We start from the raw sequence: 21,064 nt of genomic DNA, 5'->3' as shown, positions 1-21,064 counted from the left end.
CGTATCTGTCGGTGTTGGTGACGAAATTCTTCACACAAAACTTTGATTAAAATATGATTTATTAGCAACACAAAATATATATATTTATAACAATCACAAGAGTAGCAGTTGGACAGAATCACACATAAACACATTATTTGGCAAACTTAAAAAATAATTCAATGAGCACCGTGAATATGAACAGTAAGTACAGCTTAGGCTTACAAATATTGACGAAATTTACACTATTATTAACTTCCTTCTTGTAGTGATGTAGTGCAACTCTCAGACTCTCTTCAAACATTATACATTACCGGACTAAATTACCATGACAAGGGTTTACATAATACAGCTTCACTAAAGTACTGACGCAGTACAACTCTCAGTAACTCGAAATAGATTATACATTACCGGACTAAATTACCATGATATAAGTTTGTATACAAGTAATACAGTAATACAGTATTCAGCTGTATTATAGTTTTTTCAACAATATTTTCTACACATGTGGTCGGAATCACAGAAACTCTTATGAATAATTTTCCTAATTAATGAAAATGTAGAAAGAACTTAATTCAGACTTAATATAAACAAGATATTTATTTTGTGTTTTATAAAGCTCATCAACAGTCCATTTAAAGTTTCCTGGTGAAGATGCCCCGCCCCCCTTGTAGCTGATTGGTTGATACATAATGGCAGAAGGGATTATTACAGCTCTTCCTCAATGATGTTTCTCCATATTTGGCTATTTATCTCACTGTCATTCCCTCGTTAACCACAGGGGACAAGAAAATTGGATTACTGTACTGATTATGTCGATGGTAAATAACTCAATCGAAAAAGAAGGGTAATAAATTTATCCGTAACATGATTGGTTAATTCCACCCGTGGCTCCGCGAGATTCACCCAATCACGACACAGCATTCAAATTGGAGACCTGGCCTTCTTTCACTTCGAGGTTCACCCAATTACAACAAAGTACTGTATTCAAATTGGGGACCTGGCCTTCTTTCACTTCGAGGTTCACCCAATTACAACAAAGTATTCAAATTGGGGACCTGACCAAATTTCACCAAGTTAAAAAAGAAATGGACTATAGTTAAAGTAGATTTTCATTGTTATGTTATACACCAGTTTGGATATTTTTGTGTTCTATATGAGTTAAATAGATTCACTCTCACACACCCCCAGTTATGAAGGAACTGGGGATATAATCTTTAAAAATATGAACCCATTACAAAGTCAAAAAATACAGTTACCATAAACACTTAATTAACACAGAAACAGTAAAATACATCTAAAATTATTCCACAAACTACAGTACCTACTTTAGTTACACTCCAATATACTTAAAACAACTACAATATGATTTCCTACAAGGGTTCACATTCTCAAAGGTTGGTATAGTCAGTATCGAACAACTTGATATGTAAATTATTGTACGAATCTAAATTATTTCACAAGATACAACAATAATGTCAAAAATGGCATAACTTAACTTGATTCTCTCTCTCTCTCATTCTTAGTTATGGTAAAGAAAATTAATGTTTGAATCTTCGTGACTTTCGAGTTCGGATATTTAGCATTGTACCTTATGACGATGGTTGTTAGAATATTGGTTGTTTACACTATCTCAATATCTCTCTTACAAACACACACACATACATGTACACAAACACAACACCCACACACACACACATGTACACAAACACAAACTCTTTTTTCTCGTATTAACTCACATTTCACCTTCATTAACCCTCATTCATTCATCCTTATTCATCTCTCATTGTCTTTCATCTTCATTCATATTCTAACTCATTCACTCCCTCACTAATTCACCCCCATTCTTTCATTCCCTGCTGCTGAATCCGACGTGTTTCGTGTTTAAAATAAGGCCCAGGTATTCTTGCAGTGTATCCGTTCCTAGACACACCCGGACACACATCACAAATACGACACACCTGGACACACATCACAAATACGACACGCGGACACACATCACAAATACGACACACCCGGACACACATCACAAATACGACACACCCGGACACACATCACAAATACGACACACCCGGACACACATCACAAATACCACACTACACACTGTACCTACACCCACACGTCAAAATATACACTTAACTCAATATGTACAGGTATACGCAACACAAGATTTTGCACTTTTAAGAAAACGCAAACACCCAAGAACAACATCAAGATAATGAAGATAGCAATAAGCGATATAAACTGTACTTTGAAGTTATTTATACAAGATATTGGTAATTTTTAACATATTTGGTACAATTTGTTTGATAAGTTTGCAATTAAAAAGATGTGACTTTAAGATTATATTTTCTTGATAGGTTGTGGTAAAGCGACTGTATTTTTTTGTCTATTGTGGTAAAGCGACTGTATTTTTTTGTCTATTGTGGTAAAGCGACTGTATTTTTTTGTCTATTGTGGTAAAGCGACTGTATTTTTTTGTCTAAGTCGAGGATACAGTCAAGCATAATTACGGGTTATGTTATTGAAGTGTTATAAGCCTCAACAGAATCAATGTATTAAGCAATAGCAGTTTATATAGAGATACATTGTGTTTCTTCACCCACAATATGTACTTAATGTAAGGAGTAAATACTAAAGTAAATGTCTACTTGCTCGTACTAGATGACACATAGCCCTCAGACCACCTACCCTAGCTGACAGTGTGTTGATGGACTATACTTATCCACTAACAACAATCACACCTCCAAGTTACTAAGCTGTGTAAGCCAATACTGAGGACTATACCAAGTGGGGTAAATAATTCCCCAACTGAATAAACAAATTAAACTATAATCCAATAATTCTGGGTCATTATGGCTGTTTACTTATTACTTCAATTATTAATATAAAATAGTACAATAGTTAAGACCACTGACTAGTTTTTTATTTAAGCTGTGGGTCCTATTCTTGGTGATAGATAATTGCCTAGTGGTGTCATTATTCACTGTAACGGCCAATTTCTGAAGCCGTGTGAAGTATTATAGACGGTAGATTGGCCTTTATACCATGGCGGTCCGACTTCAATTACAACGCAGAGTACGGCAGGCTGTGGTATGATGTCGCGTACGTTGATATGTTACTCGACGGCGGGGAAAGTTTAAGTTTTTATACCATGGGGTCTTGTACATAATTGCTGTTAAAAGGTCCAATGGAGTGTTTTAATACTATGGTACACTGCCCACTACTGTTGTTAGGGTACAGGGGACAGTTACAACTTCCATTCTAATACAATGATAAGTTACAATAGCATTAATACTATGGTACACTTCCCACTATATTACAGGGTACAGTTGACAGCCATGACACCTTCCACACTACTATAGTACACTGTCCACTATGTTACAAGTTACAGTTAATAGCCATGACACTTTACTATGGTACACTTATGTTACAAGGTACACTGAACACAAGGAGAGTCGTAATACTATGGTACACCGTCAACCAGCGTAGTAGAACACAGGGTATTGCAAACAGATGGTATTTTGATTATTACAGTAAGGTAGACAGTAACCAAATTGGCTACCTGTTAATTGTGACTCTGTATACCTCAACCGAACACATGGGAACACATATCACCCTTAGTATGTGGGTCCGTATATCTCAACCGAACACATGGGAACACATTGTATCACTCTTAGTATGTGGGTCCGTATACCTCAACCGAACACACGGGAACACATTGTATCACTCTTAGTATATGGGTCCGTATACCTCAACCGAACACACGGGAACACATTGTATCACTCTTAGTATGTGGGTCCGTATACCTCAACCGAACACATGGGAACACATTGTATCACTCTTAGTATATGGGTCCGTATACCTCAACCGAACACACGGGAACACATCGTATGAATCACTGACTAGGTACTGTATGGTATATTTACAAACATACGCTAAGATGGGGAGGGAGGGGAGATATGTTGGGCAATATATCCACCTATAGCACCTCTGGGACATACCAGGACCTATATGATATCTGAGACCTCACATCCATACAGCAGCTACACCAAACAGTTTAAATCGTCGTCAAATATAAACTCAAACTGTATTTCCCTATAACTAAAATTCTCCTAATATATGAAAAACTCAACACATATAACTTATATCACCGAGTAGTCAAGAATATCGAATAGGTAGACTCAATAATAATTTCCACAAAGCACGATGATTATTAATATGGAATTAGTTGATTAGTTAGCCTGACAGTGTAAATATTCAGTATAGCATAAGGAGTAGGATGGAATATTAGCAAAAGAGCAGCCATTAATGATTACCACCATTCAGATTAGTTGCTATATTTCTGAGCAATAAAAATTAATACTGTATCGGCTATGAGATGGTTCATAACCGTACAATGACAAATACAGTGAAATACTCATAACAAAACTCATAATACAGTACAATACTTATGTTCGTATCCAAGCATTTTGATGACTTCGATTACAAATTTACACCCAGAGTTCAAATTCATAATACTGTATTGAGTGTTATTGCTGTTATTAATACAGTACAGCAGTTATAGGTATTACAGCATCATTAACTGTTAGATATCTTGAAGTTAACAGTCTTATATACAGAAGAGTTAAGTCAGTCTAAAAGAGAGGAAAGGTCTGCTAGTTTATGACTGATTCTTGGGATGTCTTGTTTCATCCTGACTTACTACTTTCTTTAGCTGTCCCATGCCTATTTGTACTTTCTCTAGCTGTACCATGTTCCTTTCCCCTACTTTCTCTAGCTGTCCCATACCTGTTTGTACTTTCTCTAGCTGTACCATGTTCCTTTCCCCTACTTTCTCTAGCTGTCCCATACCTGTTTGTACTTTCTTTAGCTGTACCATGTTCCTTTCCCCTACTTTCTCTAGCTGTTCCATGTCCCTTTCCCCTACTTTCTCTAGCTGTCACTGTCTCTACTTTCTCTAGGTGTACCATGTCCCTTTCTCCTACATTCCCTAGGAGTCCTATGTCTCTCTCTCTACTTACTTTCTCAAGGTGTTCCATGTCCTTACTTTCTCTAGCTATCCCCATATACTTTCCCCTACTTTCTCTCACACATATTGAAACAAAATGGCTTACCAAGGTTTCATATGGAACAAAAAAGAAACAATTGATTCCCACATAATTATTGGCTCCCTTATGTTATTCCTATGAACAAAAATAAGTTGTGGTCAGGTAATTCATAGTTCTCACAGCCCTTAACTGAACCTAACCCATTGTTTTGAGTCTAAGTGAACCTAATCTAACCATCAAAACTATGGCCGGTATTAAACATATCCTGTCAATATTGTTGGATTGGGGGATAGGATAGGATGGGATGGGATGGGATGGGATTGGATGGGTTAGGTTAGGGACATTAGGACACGTGACTGCTATTTCCTGTATGTAATTATCAAGACAACATACACCAGTCCTTCCACAGTGAAAGAATCTGTGAGAATGAGGTCGAGTTATCCTCACCAGACGATGATAATGACATTGACACTGTCCATACACGATCATCAGCATCATAATGACAATACGATGATAATAATGATCTTGGTAATCATAATGAATAGTATTATCTGAAAAAAATAATGACTCGTGGAAGCGATATGAGCGAATTCTAATGCTTTCAACCAATACGTTCCAATACTTTGTCAAATTATACAAAATAGATACATGTACAGTAGCTAAAACAACTATCTGTGCAGGTGGGGGTCGAAATGCTCCAAAATTTTATATGTGACTGGTGACAGCCCTGTGTGTGACTGGTGACAGCCCTCCGTGTGACTGGTGACAGCTCTCATATACCAAAATTTATCGTCCAAGGTCTCATATTGTTCCCACAAAGTATGCACAGATAGTTGTTTTAGCTACTGTACACACGACCAAAATAAGTATTTGTGCACATAGGGTCCGATGATTTCCTAAATGACCAATAAAGTCCATCTTTGCAGCAACGTAACTACCAACATGAACGATCGCAAGAATAACCTATTTTCTTCTTAACGTGCCTATAATAACACTATTTACTATGGATAAAACAGGAAATATCGCTTGAAAGTTATGGCATTTTGCAATATCTCTTGTCTGTGATGTCATGCAAAATATACACAGACACTTTTATGATTGTGTGTACTTGTGTCATACAACCAGAATAAAATCGAATTTGTTTCATAAAATACAGTAAAAGGTTATATACCGTACAAGACTAATTTAAAATATGAACAGCCATGGCAATGATACACTAATCCTGAAATTGTGTATCCTATCCACATCTTTTGACTGCCTAACCTAACTAACCTAACCTAATTGTACCTCTACTCTAACCTATTGATCCCTTCGACTACCTATTCTAGCCTGTGTCTACCTTTTCTAACCTAACTGTGTCTACCTACTCTAGCCTAACTTGACCTGCCCTAATCATAAAAATTAAGAATATGTTTGACAACACAAATTCCTCATTTCAAAATAAAGTGAAATCCCAAGTCCCAACTACATAATGTTAAGAAACCCTAAATTCATGGACAGTTTAAGGAGTTAATTTAGTGATGATGAATAATTTGATGATTAACTGTGACCCTGGACAGTCTGATGAGCATACATGGTTAGTAATTTAGTGATGACGAATAATTGTGATGAATAAATGTGACCCTGGACAGTCTGATGAATGAACATGTGTGATATCAGACTGCTGATGATCCAAGGTATAAGACATCAGTCTAGTAATGAGTTTGGAAAATCTGTCGATGGTGAATTAGGTCAATATGGTGACTGTGGACATCTCGACGAGGATAAAACCGCGTATTACTCGTCCATTTGGCGGTGGCGACGAGACCTCCGTATAAGACCGGGTGCGTCGAGAACCGGGAGGTCCGAGTCAACAACAAGGCACCTGGGTGATGATCCAGGGAAGTTTGCCGTGTCTGCGGTACTGGTGAAAATTGTGGAGGAAGTTGATGATGAGCAGCAACAAGAAAATCCCCATACAGATGTTGAGTATGTCCAGGGGCTCAAGGAGAGGCGGGTCCGGGGCACACAGGCTCTTTACGTCGAGTTTGATCACCTGGCGGCCAGCATTGGAAGTCCATTCGGCGCATCGGATGTTGATGAGAGCTCTTTCCTTGTTGATCTGTGTGCGCTGGTAGTACACAAGATTCTGTCAGGGAGAGACACATCATTAGGTTCCATGCACACATGAATAAACTCTATCCATCTTGAACTGAGTGAAGATCCCCCCGCCCCTCCCCCTACTTGATTAAATACCCTGATGATACCTGGGGGTTAGGTTAAGTTTGCATATGGGTGTTTAATCATCTGGTGAAATAAACTAGAGTATCTAAACATTTTAATGCTAACCTAACCTAACCTAACCTTCCACTGATGATGGCTGCCGTCCCTATAGCTATCTTCCACTGATGATGACAGCTGTTTAAGGGTCAAACAAGGAGCCCTCAAGACCCACCTGGAACTCCTGAATAAATTGGCAGTCGTCACAGTTCCAGGGGTTGTTGCCCAGAGAGAAGGTGGGGAAGTAGCTCTTGCCCTGCTTCAGCCCCTCGTCGTACACTCTCTTCATCTCCTTCACGGGCATCTATGACAACGTTGATGCAATATTAATCTCGTGAAGAAAAAATGACAATGTAAATTCCACACCGGTAATGGCATGATGACACATCTTTTGCAACTATACTCATGTGAAGATTAATAATAGTACTGTATGTCAATGGGGTTTTAATGTTGCTCAATGTTGTAATGTTGTACCATGTATGTGTGTGTGTGTGTGGGTGTTGTGTATGTATGTGTGTGTGTGTTGTGTATGTATGTGTGTGTGTTATATAAGTGTGCAGTTGGCGAGTTGTCTGACCTTCTCGGACCTTTTCTCAACACTGAATCATGCAGCTTGTTCACTCAGGGTGTTGTTAATATGATGGCGTCAGCTTCTACACCTTAAACAAATTCACCCCAAGTGACCCTAAATAAACATACACGTTGACTAACCGTTGTGAACTCGTTGTGCTCCAGGGAGATGCCGAGATCTAACGAGCGGTTCATCACGTAATTATAGAAGAGCTGACCGTCCATGTAGGAGATGTGGTTGTGGTCCAGAAGGATGGAGTCTATACGATGGTAGCGCTCGTTGGTGAAGAGGGCGGTCATGTTGGTGATCTGTGACACAACAACAACACTCAAATACCATAAACTACCATGAGAGATACCATAAAGCACCACCATACCTGTACAGTGCTTAAGTTATCCCCCTGAACTACCTACCATGAAAAATATACCATATACTACTATCACACTTAGACATGATCATGGTCTTAAGTACCTACCATGAGAAATACCATACCATACTTGCACAAGGTTACATTAACTACCTACCATACTTACACAAGATCTAGCTACTTTACCTACCATGAGAAATCCCATAAACTACCATTAAACAAGATTATGGTCCTAGCTACTGTACCTACCATGAAAAAATTTTCATAAGTTAGCTAAATAAAATAATAAAAATGACATCCCCAAGTACAGGCATTTAAAGATGTATCCCCATAGCAGTACATGGGGTTAACTCTCCTCACCGCTCGCTTGACGGAACGTAAACGATACTCACGTTGTTACGCTCCAGGTAGGCCCGCGTTGTGTAGCGTGGGATCTGCGGCAGTTCCGTCAGGCCTACGTTCCGACACATGATATGAACCATGGGTAGTTTATTCTCCTTCATCCCAGTCACTGAACAGTTACAAGGCGCGGGGCACTCTCGCTGCGTCTCCTGCCAATCGAGGTCGTTGTAATTACCACAGCACAAACGAGGTTATTTGTTTACAGGGTAGTACAGTACTTAGATCCCTACAGGTGACATAGCAGCTTCAGACATGTTATTTATACCACTACAATCATCACATTTCCAAATCAAACTTTTACCTGCGTTTTCTCATCGTTTACATTTGTCACTAGTTTGTTTACTTTTCATCCAGAGCCCCATAAAAGGGGATTAATTTACCTCTGTCCTCACTCAACCAGTCTGATAAGCAACATCAAAGTAACGAGGCTGTCATGCTGGATTAAATGAATGAGAGAGAGAGAGAGACCTTCCTACACCCTATAATAGTAAGCAACTCTTTTTAATTTAAGGTATGAAAGCTAATGGGTTAAACAAAGAAAGATGGAAATAGAGAAACAAAGAAAAAAAGAAAGGAAAAGGAATAGAGAAAGAAAAAGGAATAGAGAAAGAAAGAGAATAAAGACACACTCACCTTCCTGTATTCCATGATAGTGAGGAACTCGTTTTCGTTCAAGCTATACGAAGTCTTCATGAAATCCAGACTAGGGCTAAAGCAGGTGGTGTTATCCGCGATAGCTATCCTGCCTGCGTCTATCCAGTCCAAGATCCACAGTTTGTCCTCCTCGCATGTCAGTCCGCCACCTGCATTGGTAACACTGGTTGGAACCTCGTGAAGATTAGGTATTATTTCACCCGATGCTAAGTGAACCATATAGAACTCAACCTACCCTACCTTCCTACCCTAAACTAACCTACCCTATCCTTCTACCCTAAACTAACCTACCCTACCTTTCTACCCGCCTACCCTAACCCTAATCAAACTTAACAACCTAATCAAAGCAAACACAACTTAACCTAACCCAATCTAACCTATCCTAATCTAACCTAACCCAACTTCCACCTCCTCCCATTAGGGTGTTTAATAATCAAATGAAATAATCTGTGATGTTCAATCTGTAGGTGATCCCCAAAACTAAGCCGTCTGGGAAAACAAACTTATCCCAATGGTCTTATTATCTACCAGCATACAAATACACTACCATGCACTACCACTATTAGTTGTCCAAAACCATAGTTAGAGGGGTTAGTTCATGGGGAGGAAAGTGCCTGGGGTGGAAATATGCGTAACAAATATAGTGTGCAGTGTAAGGTAAAGTTAGTGTATATTGTACAGTGTTTCCTTACCAATGATGTTAAGTTTCTGAAGACTTGAAGAGTTGTACAGTTGGGAGAGATGGATTATGTAACAGTCATAAATGTAGAGCTCTTCCAGGCCCGGCAATACACTCAAAAACTGCATCTGTAACACAAAACAGATCTATTCAAAATCTGCAACATATAAAGGAGTTACATTCAACATCTGCAACATATAAAGGAGCTATATTCAACTTCTGCAACATACAAAGATGTTATATTCAAGATCTGCAACATGCAAAAAAGAAATTATTAATTAATACAGTTACACCAACAAAATACAGTTTATACAGTCCACAGTTAAACAGACAACTTTAATTATTCACAGTTACAGCAATACAGTCCACAGTATAATAGACGAGACTTTGATAATTATTAAACAGTTAACACCAGCAAAAATCTCCGCTCGTCGACCATTCAACCAAGATGGACGACAACGGAACGCTAAGCTGCGGGGCTACGATGACGTACCTGAGTGATGTTGAGGGTGAGTGTCTTTACGTTGGTCTCGAGTGTTTCGTTGTCCCAGCTCTTGTCTAGAACGAGGGTCCTCACCTTAGGTATGGAGGTGAGGGACGGTGGCTGCCAGTTTGACACAAAGCTGCATTAAGAATACAGTTCAGTACACAGCTTGGTGAGACATTTCTGTATGATATGAGAGATGCAGTTAAATAAGACACTTCTGTATGATATGAGAGATGCAGTTTATTGAGACACTTCTGTATGATATGAGAGAGGCAGTTTATTGAGACACTTCTGTATGATATGAGAGATGCAGTTTATTGAGACACTTCTGTATGATATGAGAGATGCAGTTTATTGAGACACTTCTGTATGATATGAGAGATGCAGTTTATTGAGACACTTCTGTATGATATGAGAGATGCAGTTTATTGAGACACTTCTGTATGATATGAGAGATGCAGTTTATTGAGACACTTCTGTATGATATGAAATAAACAATGTATTAAGGGATTTCTGTACGATAAAGATTACAAAATGACAGTATAAAATTATTGTCTGAATTGAGTTAAAAAATGAGAGGAAGAGGAAGAAAGTAAGAGGAAGATAAAGAAGAAGAGTGAGAGCAAAAAGGGAGAAGGTAGGAGTGAGAAAAAGAGGGAGAAAGCAAGCGATTGAGTATAAGAAAAAGAAAAGACAGCAAGAGGAAGAAAGGAATGAGAACAAAGGGAAGAAAGAGCAAGAACAAGAGAGTAAGAGCAAGAACTAAGAGTGAGAGCCAAGAGACCCCCCACACACACACCTAGAGTTGAACATGAGCGTGTGGAGTGACTCGAAATCCACCAGGTCGTCGAGGGTGAAGGAGGAGAAGTTGGCTCGCCTCACTGTCAGCTGAGTTACCCGAGGCACCTGGTCACTGCTGAGGTACGTCCTTACCTCCTGTAGGGCGTGGAGACCTTCACATAGCACCTGGTGGATAGATAGATGGATAGATAGATAGACAAGAGAGAGACACAGATTTATTAAGGAAAATTGGCCTTTATATAGCACCTGATGAATGGATAGATAGATAAGATAGATAGATGAAGAGATATATATAGAAAGATAGATAGGTTAGGGTGGGTTAGGTTAGGTTAGGTTAGATTAAGTTGGGTCAGGTAAGGTAAGGTAAGGTAAGGTAAGGTAAGGTTAAGTAAGGTAAGGTAAAGTAAGGTAAGGTAAGGTAAGGCAAGGTAAGGTAAGGTAAGGTAAGGTAAGGGAAGGTAAGGTAAGTAAGGGAAGGTAAAGTAAGGTAAGGTAAGGTAAAGTAAGGTAAGGTAAGGTAAGGTAAGGTAAGGTAAGGTAAGGTAAGGTAAGGTAAGGTAAGTGTATCTTACCTCAGTCTCGTTCTTATCCTGATAGGTCAAGATGGTGCATGGCTTTGGACTTATGGTCTTAGGCCTCTGGATGTTGATGGTCTGTGAGATCCTGGTGTTAACCTGAGAAGAACAAGAATTTGATTAGATTATTGTTAGATTAGCTGAGGTTAGGTTAGATTAGTTTAGATTAGATTAACATTAAGTTAGTTTAGGTTAGGTTAGGTTAGCATAAGGGTTCTTAATCATCAGATGAAATAAACTAGCGTATCTAAATCTTAAAGTAATTCCAAATAAAAATCATCCAAATTATTAGTTAACACAGAGGAATTAAAGTTTGTTATAATACTCACCTGGGAGACAGCCAATGTTGCCACCACCACCAGCCACCGCCCCATAGCTGCACTCCACCACATTACTCCTCTGTAACCAAAAACATTTATAAAAAGGACAATAACAATAAGAACTTCATCATGTGGTCATTAATTTAGCGGTTACAGTGAAACCTTCATATAATGGACTTTCATCATAGGTCATTAGGTGGAGGTGTCATATTGAACGGACCCTCGATATAATGGACTTTCATCTCTATATAGGTCATTAGATGGAGGTGTCATATTTAACGGACCCTCGATATAATGGACTTTCATCTCAATATAGGTCATTAGATGGAGGTGTCATATTTAACGGACCCTCGATATAATGGACTTTCATCTCTATATAGTTCATTAGATGGAGGTTTCACTATATAAGGACATCCTACAAGAGTGTGTGGGGGCCCAGGGGGGGGGGGTGTATTTAGTGAGTTATTCATGTGGGATGGGAAGATACCTATAGCTAGGGTAGTTAACAGGTAAATGTGTATCTGTATGACTATTTTAATGAATCTATCTATCTATCTGTCCATCAATCTATCTATCTATCCATGAACTCAGACTGTGTACTAGTCTAGACGAACTACGCGGATAAATAGCTAAGTTTGTATAGTTAGGTTAGTATATATAGCTGGGTATATATAGTAACTTTAATATAGAACGTTCCGTATAGTTGGGTTTGCATAGTGAATCTTAGTATAGAGATTTGTGAAGGATTCCTAAAACGCGCAAAAAATTCCCAGATGAGCAATATAGTTAACGAAGATGGTCATGGGTATACACATCTATACACATTAAAGGACGTTATATACATCTACCACTCATGAAAACTATATAAATAAGCTACATTAACCTTCCTTGTGGATATATTAATGATATAGTGGTTATATAGGAGTTATAGAATATATTATAGGAGGTTCATCTCTAACCTTGTATCTAAGCAGCCTCGGAGGTCACTGTTGCCAATACCCCATCACCTCCAACCTTAAAATTATAAATATTAATTATTCTTTAAATAAATATAAAAAAGTATATTGAAAAGAAATAATATATATTATTTTAAAAAGTCAATTATAAAAAGTTAAAAAAATAATAATTCACCATCATAAATAAATCTGAAAGTTATATATTTATTTTTATCTGGTAGTGATGATTGATTTTTGTTGACAAACTTTGCATTCGTTCATGACATAAAACTTTTATCAATGGCATAAAAAACAAAAAATATATCGTCAATAATTATAAAAATATCTGATATATATTGTAATAAATTCATTTAGATTTAATAAACAAATTTGAGGTTTTATTACTGTATCTATATATGGTTAATAAAATAACTAAAATTTCACGCATTTGGGGTAAAATTTAACCTTCCATTTAAGATGTATTTTACCATAACACATCATAACATCAATTAACACGTCATAACATCAATTAACACGTCATTACATCATAAACACGTCATTACATCAACAAACACGTCCGTACTACATCATAAAGTCACCTGTACACTCATTAAGTCCCTCTCAACTCGTCATTAAGTCACATGTACACGTCATTAAGTCCCTCTCAACTCGTCATTAAGTCACCTGTACACGTCATTAAGTCACTTGTACACGTCATTAACTGACCTGTGCACGTCATTAGTTACCTGTACACGTCATTAAGTCACCTGTACACGTCATTAGTCATCTGTCACATGTACACGTCATTAAGTCACATGTACACGTCATTAAGTCACATGTACACGTCATTAAGTCCCCTGTACATATCATTAAGTCACCTGTACACGTCATTAAGTCCCCTGTACATATCATTAAGTCACCTGTACACGTCATTAACTGACCTGTGCACATCATTAATTACCTGCACGTCATTGATTACCTGTACACGTCATTAAGTCACCTGTACACTCATTAATTACCTGTACACGTCATTAGTCACCTGTACACGTCATTAGTCACCTGTACACGTCATCTTGAAAATATTGGAAATCTGGCTCAGGTGATTGAAATATTTACACCTGCCGCGTCTCTCTCTTAAGTGATCTATTATTTACTGTGATAAGTGAGGTAACGTGTACTGCTTGATGACTCACTTAACACTTATAAATACTTAATTAGCATGGGGTAATTATGTAGATTTTTTTAAGTAGATACATTTGTTTGGTCACTTATAAATAATTAATTAGCAACGGATTATGTTGATTTTATAAGTAGATGCATTAAGATAGTACTATAGTTTGTTCATGTTGGCTCACTTAACACTTAAAAATACTTATTTACTACATTTTCACCATTGAGAGAGAGAGAGAGTCAGCTGGGTGGTGGTGGAGGAGGAGGAGGAGGAGGAGGAGGAGGTGAGTGGTGTAGGACAGGACAGGAGGAGGCTGGCTGGCTCTGGCTGGCTCAGTGTGTGTCAAGGTGTGATGGTGTGCACAAGTGAGTGTCCTACAGATCAGCTGACTACACACGACACTCTATCACCCTGTGTAGACGACCCCTGGGTGTAGTAGGGTGTAGTTGGTGGCTACTGGGGGTGTTGGGATGTATTCTCAAGATATCTAAGGGAGATTACACCCTCTCTACACTGTGTAAAAGATAATTCAACTCTTTGGCAGTGAAAAAAGTCGTGTAGTGTAGAAGTGTAAAAGTGTAAGTCTGTGTAGGTGTTTCTGGGTATAGGAGGGTGTATTTGCTGGTTCTTAGGGTGTTGGAGTGTATTCTCAAGACACCTAGGGGAGAATACACCCTCTATATAGATTGGATTGTGTATAAGTGTAACTGTGTAAGGAATGTGTGTTTTCTTCTGGGTGTAGTGAGGTGTAGATAATGGTTCCAGAAAGTGTTGGGGGTGTATTCTTAAGACACCTATGAGATACACCTTTTTTGTAGCAAAAAAAGTATCAGTGTAAATCTTTGTCAGTGTGAGGTGGGTGTTTATGACCTCCCTGGGTGTAGGAAAAGTGTATTAGGGTGTATTATTTAACTAAAACACACTACACCTTCCAATCAACACACAAAACACCAATATCCACCCTGCATATCTGGGTGTAGCGACAATAAGTGTATTTAAATTCCATAGACCTTTGGGTGTAGGGGGTGTACTCAAGACGCAATACACATGATCTTATCTATATTAAGGTGTAGTTGTGTTTCCTGGAGGCTACACAATACACAATACACTGAAGGTTATAACAAAGGACTGACCGAAAAGGCTATTAATCTTATAAATTGTAAAATAATAAATACAAATTGAATAAAAGATAAAATATATACACAATCTACACCTACACAGCATTGACCTGATTTATGTGTATCCTAGGGTGTATTAGGGTGTGTATAGGTGTAGGAGTGTATTTTAAGATCATCACTATACACTACAGTTTACTACACTTGGTACACAGAGAGTAATACTTTTTTTTTTTGGATTTATTAAAGGTGTAGGTAGAGGAAGTAGTGTTATACCTCCAGTCATTCACATCGTCCCCCACCTCTCACCCAGCCCCCACCCACACCCCCCTCAACCCCTCACTCACCCAGCCCCCCCACCACCCCACCCCCTCAAGCCCTCACCTCTCACCCAGCCCCCTCACCTCTCACCCAGCCCCACCCACACCCCCAACCCTCACCTCTCACCCAGCCCCACCTCACCCAGCCCCACCCACCTCACACAGCCCTCACCCACAACCCCCCCCCCACCCAGCCCCACACCCCACCCAGCCCCCACCCACCCACATCTCCCCCATCACATTCCCCAAGATACTAATAGTGTATTTGAGTGTAACTGACTTACCTATTTGGGTGTAGATGTATACCTGAGGTCCCAGCAGTGTATTTTGTATCTTACACCCACAGTACACTTACCTACACTCTACACAGGATCACCTTCTATTAATTTTGGGTTAACAAAGAAAACGGGATCCTGGGTGTAGGGGTGACTAATACAAACGTCTATTACACCCACACAAAACACTCCTTAGTGTAGCCATCAAACACTACCCATGGCTCTACACCACTAAACACCCCCTTTGGTGCCAGCCAACCACTACACCATGGCTCTACACCCACTAAAACACCCACCTAGTGTAGCCAGTCAACCACTACACCCATGGCTCTTACACCCACTTAAAACACCCACCTTAGCGTAGCCAGTCAACCACTACACCCATGGCTCTACACCCACTTAAAACACCCACCCTTAGTGTAGCCAGCCAACCACTACACCCATGGCTCTACACCCACTTAAAACACCCTTAGTGTAGCCAGTCAACCACTACACCCATGGCTCTTACACCACTTAAAACACCCCACCCTTAGTGTAGCCAGCCAACCACTACACCCATGGCTCTTACACCCACTTAAAACACCCCACCCTTAGTGTAGCCAGCCAACCACTACACCCATGGCTCTACACCCACTTAAACACCCCACCCTTAGTGGGCCAGTCAACCACTACACCCATGGCTCTACACCCACTTAAACACCCCACCCTTATGTAGCCAGCCAACCACTACACCCATGGCTCTACACCCACTTAAACACCACCCGTAGTGTAGCCAGCCAACCACTACACCCATGGCTCTACACCCACTTAAAACACCCCACCCTAGTGTAGCCAGCCACCACTACACCCATGGCTTTACACCCACTTAAACACCCCACCCTTAGTGTAGCCAGCCAACCACTACACCCATGGCTCTACCCACTTAAAACACCCAACCTTAGTGTAGCCAGCCAACCACTACACCCATGGCTCTACACCCACTTAAACACCCCACCCTTAGCCAGCCAACCACTACACCCATGGTTTTACACCCCTAAAACACCCCACCCTTAGTGTAGCCAGCCAACCACTACACCCATGGCTCTACACCCACTTAAAACACCCCACCCTTAGTGTAGCCAGCCAACCACTACACCCATGGCTCTACACCAACTTAAAACACCCCCCTTAGTGTAGCCAGTCAACCACTACACCCATGGCTTTCACCCACTTAAACACCCACCCTTAGTAGCCAGCCAACCACTACACCCATGGCTCTACACCCCTTAAACACCCACCGTGTGTAGCCAGCCACCACACCCATGGCTCTTACACCACTTAAAACACCCACCTTAGTGTAGCCAGCCAACCACTACACCCATGGCTCTACACCCATAAAACACCCACCCCTTAGTGTAGCCAGCCAACCACTACACCCATGGCTCTTACACCCCTTAAAACACCCCACCCTTAGTGTAGCCAGCCAACCACTACACCCATGGCTCTACACCCATTAAAACCCCACCCTTAGTGTGCCAGCCAACCACTACACCCATGGCTCTACACCCACTTAAACACCCCACCCTTAGTGTAGCCAGCCAACCACTACACCATGGCTCTACACCAACTTAAACACCCCACCCTTAGTGTAGCCAGCCAACCACTACACACCCATGGCTCTTACACCCACTTAAACACCCCCACCCTTAGTGTAGCCAGTCAACCACCATGGCTCTACACCACTTAAACACCCCACCCTTAGTGTAGCCAGCCAACCACTACACCCATGGTTTTACACCAACTAAAACACCACCCTAGGTGCCAGCCAACCACTACACCCATGCTCACCCCTTAAACACCCACCCTAGTGTAGCCAGCCAACCACTACACCCATGGCTCTTACACCCACTTAAAACACCCCACCTTAGTGTAGCCACCAACCACACACCCATGGCTCTACACCCACTTACCCCCACCCTTAGTGTAGCAGCCAACCACTACACCCATGGCTCTACACCCACTTAAACACCAACCCTTAGTGTAGCCAGCCAACCACTACACCCATGGTCTTACACACTAAAACACCCCCTTAGTGTAGCCAGCCACCACTACACCATGGCTCTTACACCCACTTAAAACACCCCACCCTTAGTGTAGCCAACCAACCACTACACCCATGGCTCTACACCCACTTAAAACACCCCTTAGTGTAGCCAGCCAACCACTACACCATGCTCTACACCCACACAAACACTCCCTTAGTGTAGCCAGCCAACCACTACACCCATGGCTCTTACACCCACTTAAAACACCCCTTAGTGTAGCCAGCCAACCACTACACCCAATAACCACAAACCCAACTGTTTTACGACCCGGAACGACCTCCCCTAAACGCGACCCTGATCTAGAATGACAAGACAAGACGCTTTATAACACAACCCGGAACTTAGACCTACTAGAATGACTCTCTAATGTGACCCGGCAATTGGAATCCACCAGAACGATGCACTATAACACGACCCGAAGTTAAGAGGACATGAAACGACTCTCTACAACACAACCCTGAAATAAGACTCAATAGGTGACGCTCTATAATGCAACCCAGAGCTATGATGACCCAAAATGACTATCCACAATATAACCTTGATTTAGGACACTAGAATAATCCTTATTAACACAACCTTGATTTAAATCCCCTAGAACGCCTAACCATAACACAATCCTGATCTATACCATCATCAACACAACCTTGACTTAAGACTCCGTAGAATGACCTCCCTGTAACACAACCTTGATTTAAGACCCCATTATACTATACAACGTTAATCTAAGACCCCGATAAAGACCTCCAGAACACAACCTTGATCTAAGACCCCCGAGAAAGACTTCCATACCACAACCTTGATTTAAACCCTCCAAGAACGCCTGACCACAACACAACCCTGAAGAAATGACCGGACAGAAGGTAAGTGTCTCATGAGCGAAAGTTTGAGGTGATCAAGACTTAATTTGGCGATTATTTGGTTAATTTGGAGTTCTAATTACAGGTATAAAATGCGTTGTTAATTTGGCGATTTTCTTCCTAAGTGAAATAATGTGTCGACTTTTGCTATTTTTGCGATTTTTTAGGTGTTAAGTATAAGTAATTTTGCGAAGTTTATAAGTATTAATTTGGCGAGTTTGGAAAATAAAATATCCTGTTAATTTGACGAGTTTGTGAAAGGCTTAAAAGTACATCGTGTTAATTTAGTGAAACTTGTTAAAGGTATAGAATATTTTGGCGAATTAAAACACGTTAAATCCTCTTAATTTTTCGCGAATTTTTAACCCCTTGTGTACGAAGTCGCCTCTGAGCTGAATAAAATCGTCTTAACTACAGAGATCAACATTAGCGCCCCTGTAGTGAAGATGTTTAACATTAATTACTGGTCTAAATGATATAATTTGGCGAATAATCGAAAGTAATTAAATATAAAAACACTTAATTGAGGTTTTATGTAATTATATCATCTTTATAATTAATTAATGAGGGGATTTATAGTATCTAGGTCTTAGTCTCTCATCTCCCAGCCCTCACCCCCAGCACCTCTCACCTAGCCCCCTCACCCCCAGTCCTCACCTAGCCCCTCACCCCAGTCCCCCCACCTAGCCCCTCACCCCAGTCCCTCAACCCCCAAGATATTAAGGGGGATCATGAAGACGTAACTTGGGTAATTAATTTCGTTAATGATCCGTCACGATGATTCACCCGCCCGTTAATTGGTCGGCGATTCGATGATACCCGAACCCGAAAGAAGGGAGGGAGGGAGGAGGGTGGGGAGGAAGGAGGGAGGAGGGAAGGAGGAGCAAAGGAGGAGGGAGAGAGTCGATATCAGGTTGGCTACACTGGTCTTGTTATATATGAAATAATAATAATAATAGTAATAGCAAACAATACACCACCACCTACCACCACCATCAACCACCACCACCACCAACCACCAACCACCAACCAACCAACCAACCACCCACCACCACACCACCACCAACCACCACCACCACCATCACACCACCACCACCACCATCACCACTACCACCACCATCACCACCACCACCACCACCATCACCACTACCACCACCACCACCACCACCACCACCACCACCACCATCACTACTACCACCACCACCACCACTACCATCACCACCACCACCACCACCACCACCACCACCATCACCACTACCACCACCACCACCAACTACTACTACCACCACCACCACCACCATCACCACCATCACCATCACCACCACACCACCACCACCACCAACTACTACCACCACCATCACCACCAACTACTACCACCACCATCACCACCACCACCACCACCAACTACTACCACCACCACCATCACCACCATCACCACCATCACCATCACCACCACCACCACCACCAACTACTACCACCACCATCACCATCACCACCACCACCACCACCAACTACTACCACCACCACCACCACCATCACCACCATCACCATCACCACCACCACCACCACCAACTACTACCACCACCACCACCACCATCACCACCATCCACCACCACCACCACCAACTACTACCACCACCATCACCACCACCACCACCACCAACTACTACCACCACCACCACCACCATCACCACCACCACACCACCAACTACTACCACCACCATCACCACCACCACCACACTACCACACCACCACCACCACCATCACCACCATCACCATCACCACCACCACCATCACCACCACCACCACCACCACTACCACCCACCACCACCAACTACCACCACCACCATCACCACCCTACCACCACTACCCACCACCACCACCACTACCACCACCACCACTACCACTACCACCCACACCACCACCACCACTACCACCACCACCACCACCACCACCACCACTACCCACCACCAACTACCACCACCACCACCACCACACACCACCACCACCCACACCCACCACCACCACCAACTACTACCACCGTCCCCTCATACCCAACACAAAGTCTCTATACATTTACCTTCCATCAGTTTTCTCTACAGTCAGCTCTCACCCCTCGTGTGGGCCATCGACACTGTGTAGACCAGCCAACACCTATTACAA

General features: G+C 41.3%; 2 protein-coding genes and 1 long non-coding RNA gene across 3 annotated transcripts in view; 1 reads left to right on the top strand and 2 right to left on the bottom strand.

Annotated features, from left to right (window-relative positions):
* Positions 1 to 41: 41 nt before the first annotated feature.
* On the bottom strand, positions 42 to 4,686 carry LOC121879787. Its single transcript, XR_006091421.1, has 2 exons — positions 2,023 to 4,686; positions 42 to 1,940 (listed from the first exon to the last, which is right to left on the bottom strand). It is a non-coding gene; the product is annotated as an uncharacterized LOC121879787 (long non-coding RNA).
* Positions 4,687 to 4,716: 30 nt separating this feature from the next.
* LOC121879786 (slit homolog 1 protein-like) lies at positions 4,717 to 13,145 on the bottom strand. Its single transcript, XM_042386573.1, has 11 exons — positions 13,105 to 13,145; positions 12,155 to 12,224; positions 11,823 to 11,924; positions 11,249 to 11,415; positions 10,456 to 10,585; positions 9,976 to 10,090; positions 9,263 to 9,432; positions 8,620 to 8,778; positions 8,001 to 8,168; positions 7,465 to 7,593; positions 4,717 to 7,158 (listed from the first exon to the last, which is right to left on the bottom strand). Exons 2-11 carry the CDS (start codon positions 12,215 to 12,217, stop codon positions 6,880 to 6,882), a joined length of 1,482 nt encoding a protein of 493 aa, XP_042242507.1. The 5' UTR covers positions 12,218 to 12,224; positions 13,105 to 13,145; the 3' UTR covers positions 4,717 to 6,879.
* Positions 13,146 to 18,258: 5,113 nt separating this feature from the next.
* The window catches only part of LOC121879757, an 87,851-nt gene continuing 85,045 nt past the window's right edge, over positions 18,259 to 21,064 (top strand). The window contains exon 1 of the mRNA XM_042386526.1: positions 18,259 to 18,905. The gene's annotated coding sequence lies outside the window, so the exon portion shown is untranslated. The remainder of the gene's footprint in view (positions 18,906 to 21,064) is intronic.

Source organism: Homarus americanus, unplaced genomic scaffold (genome assembly GCF_018991925.1).
Source record: "Homarus americanus isolate GMGI-L3 unplaced genomic scaffold, GMGI_Hamer_2.0 scaffold42643, whole genome shotgun sequence".
Taxonomy (NCBI): Eukaryota; Metazoa; Arthropoda; class Malacostraca; order Decapoda; family Nephropidae; genus Homarus; species Homarus americanus.
The sequence above is the reverse complement of the archived record's forward strand: the minus strand, read 5'-3'. Positions and strand labels throughout refer to the sequence as shown.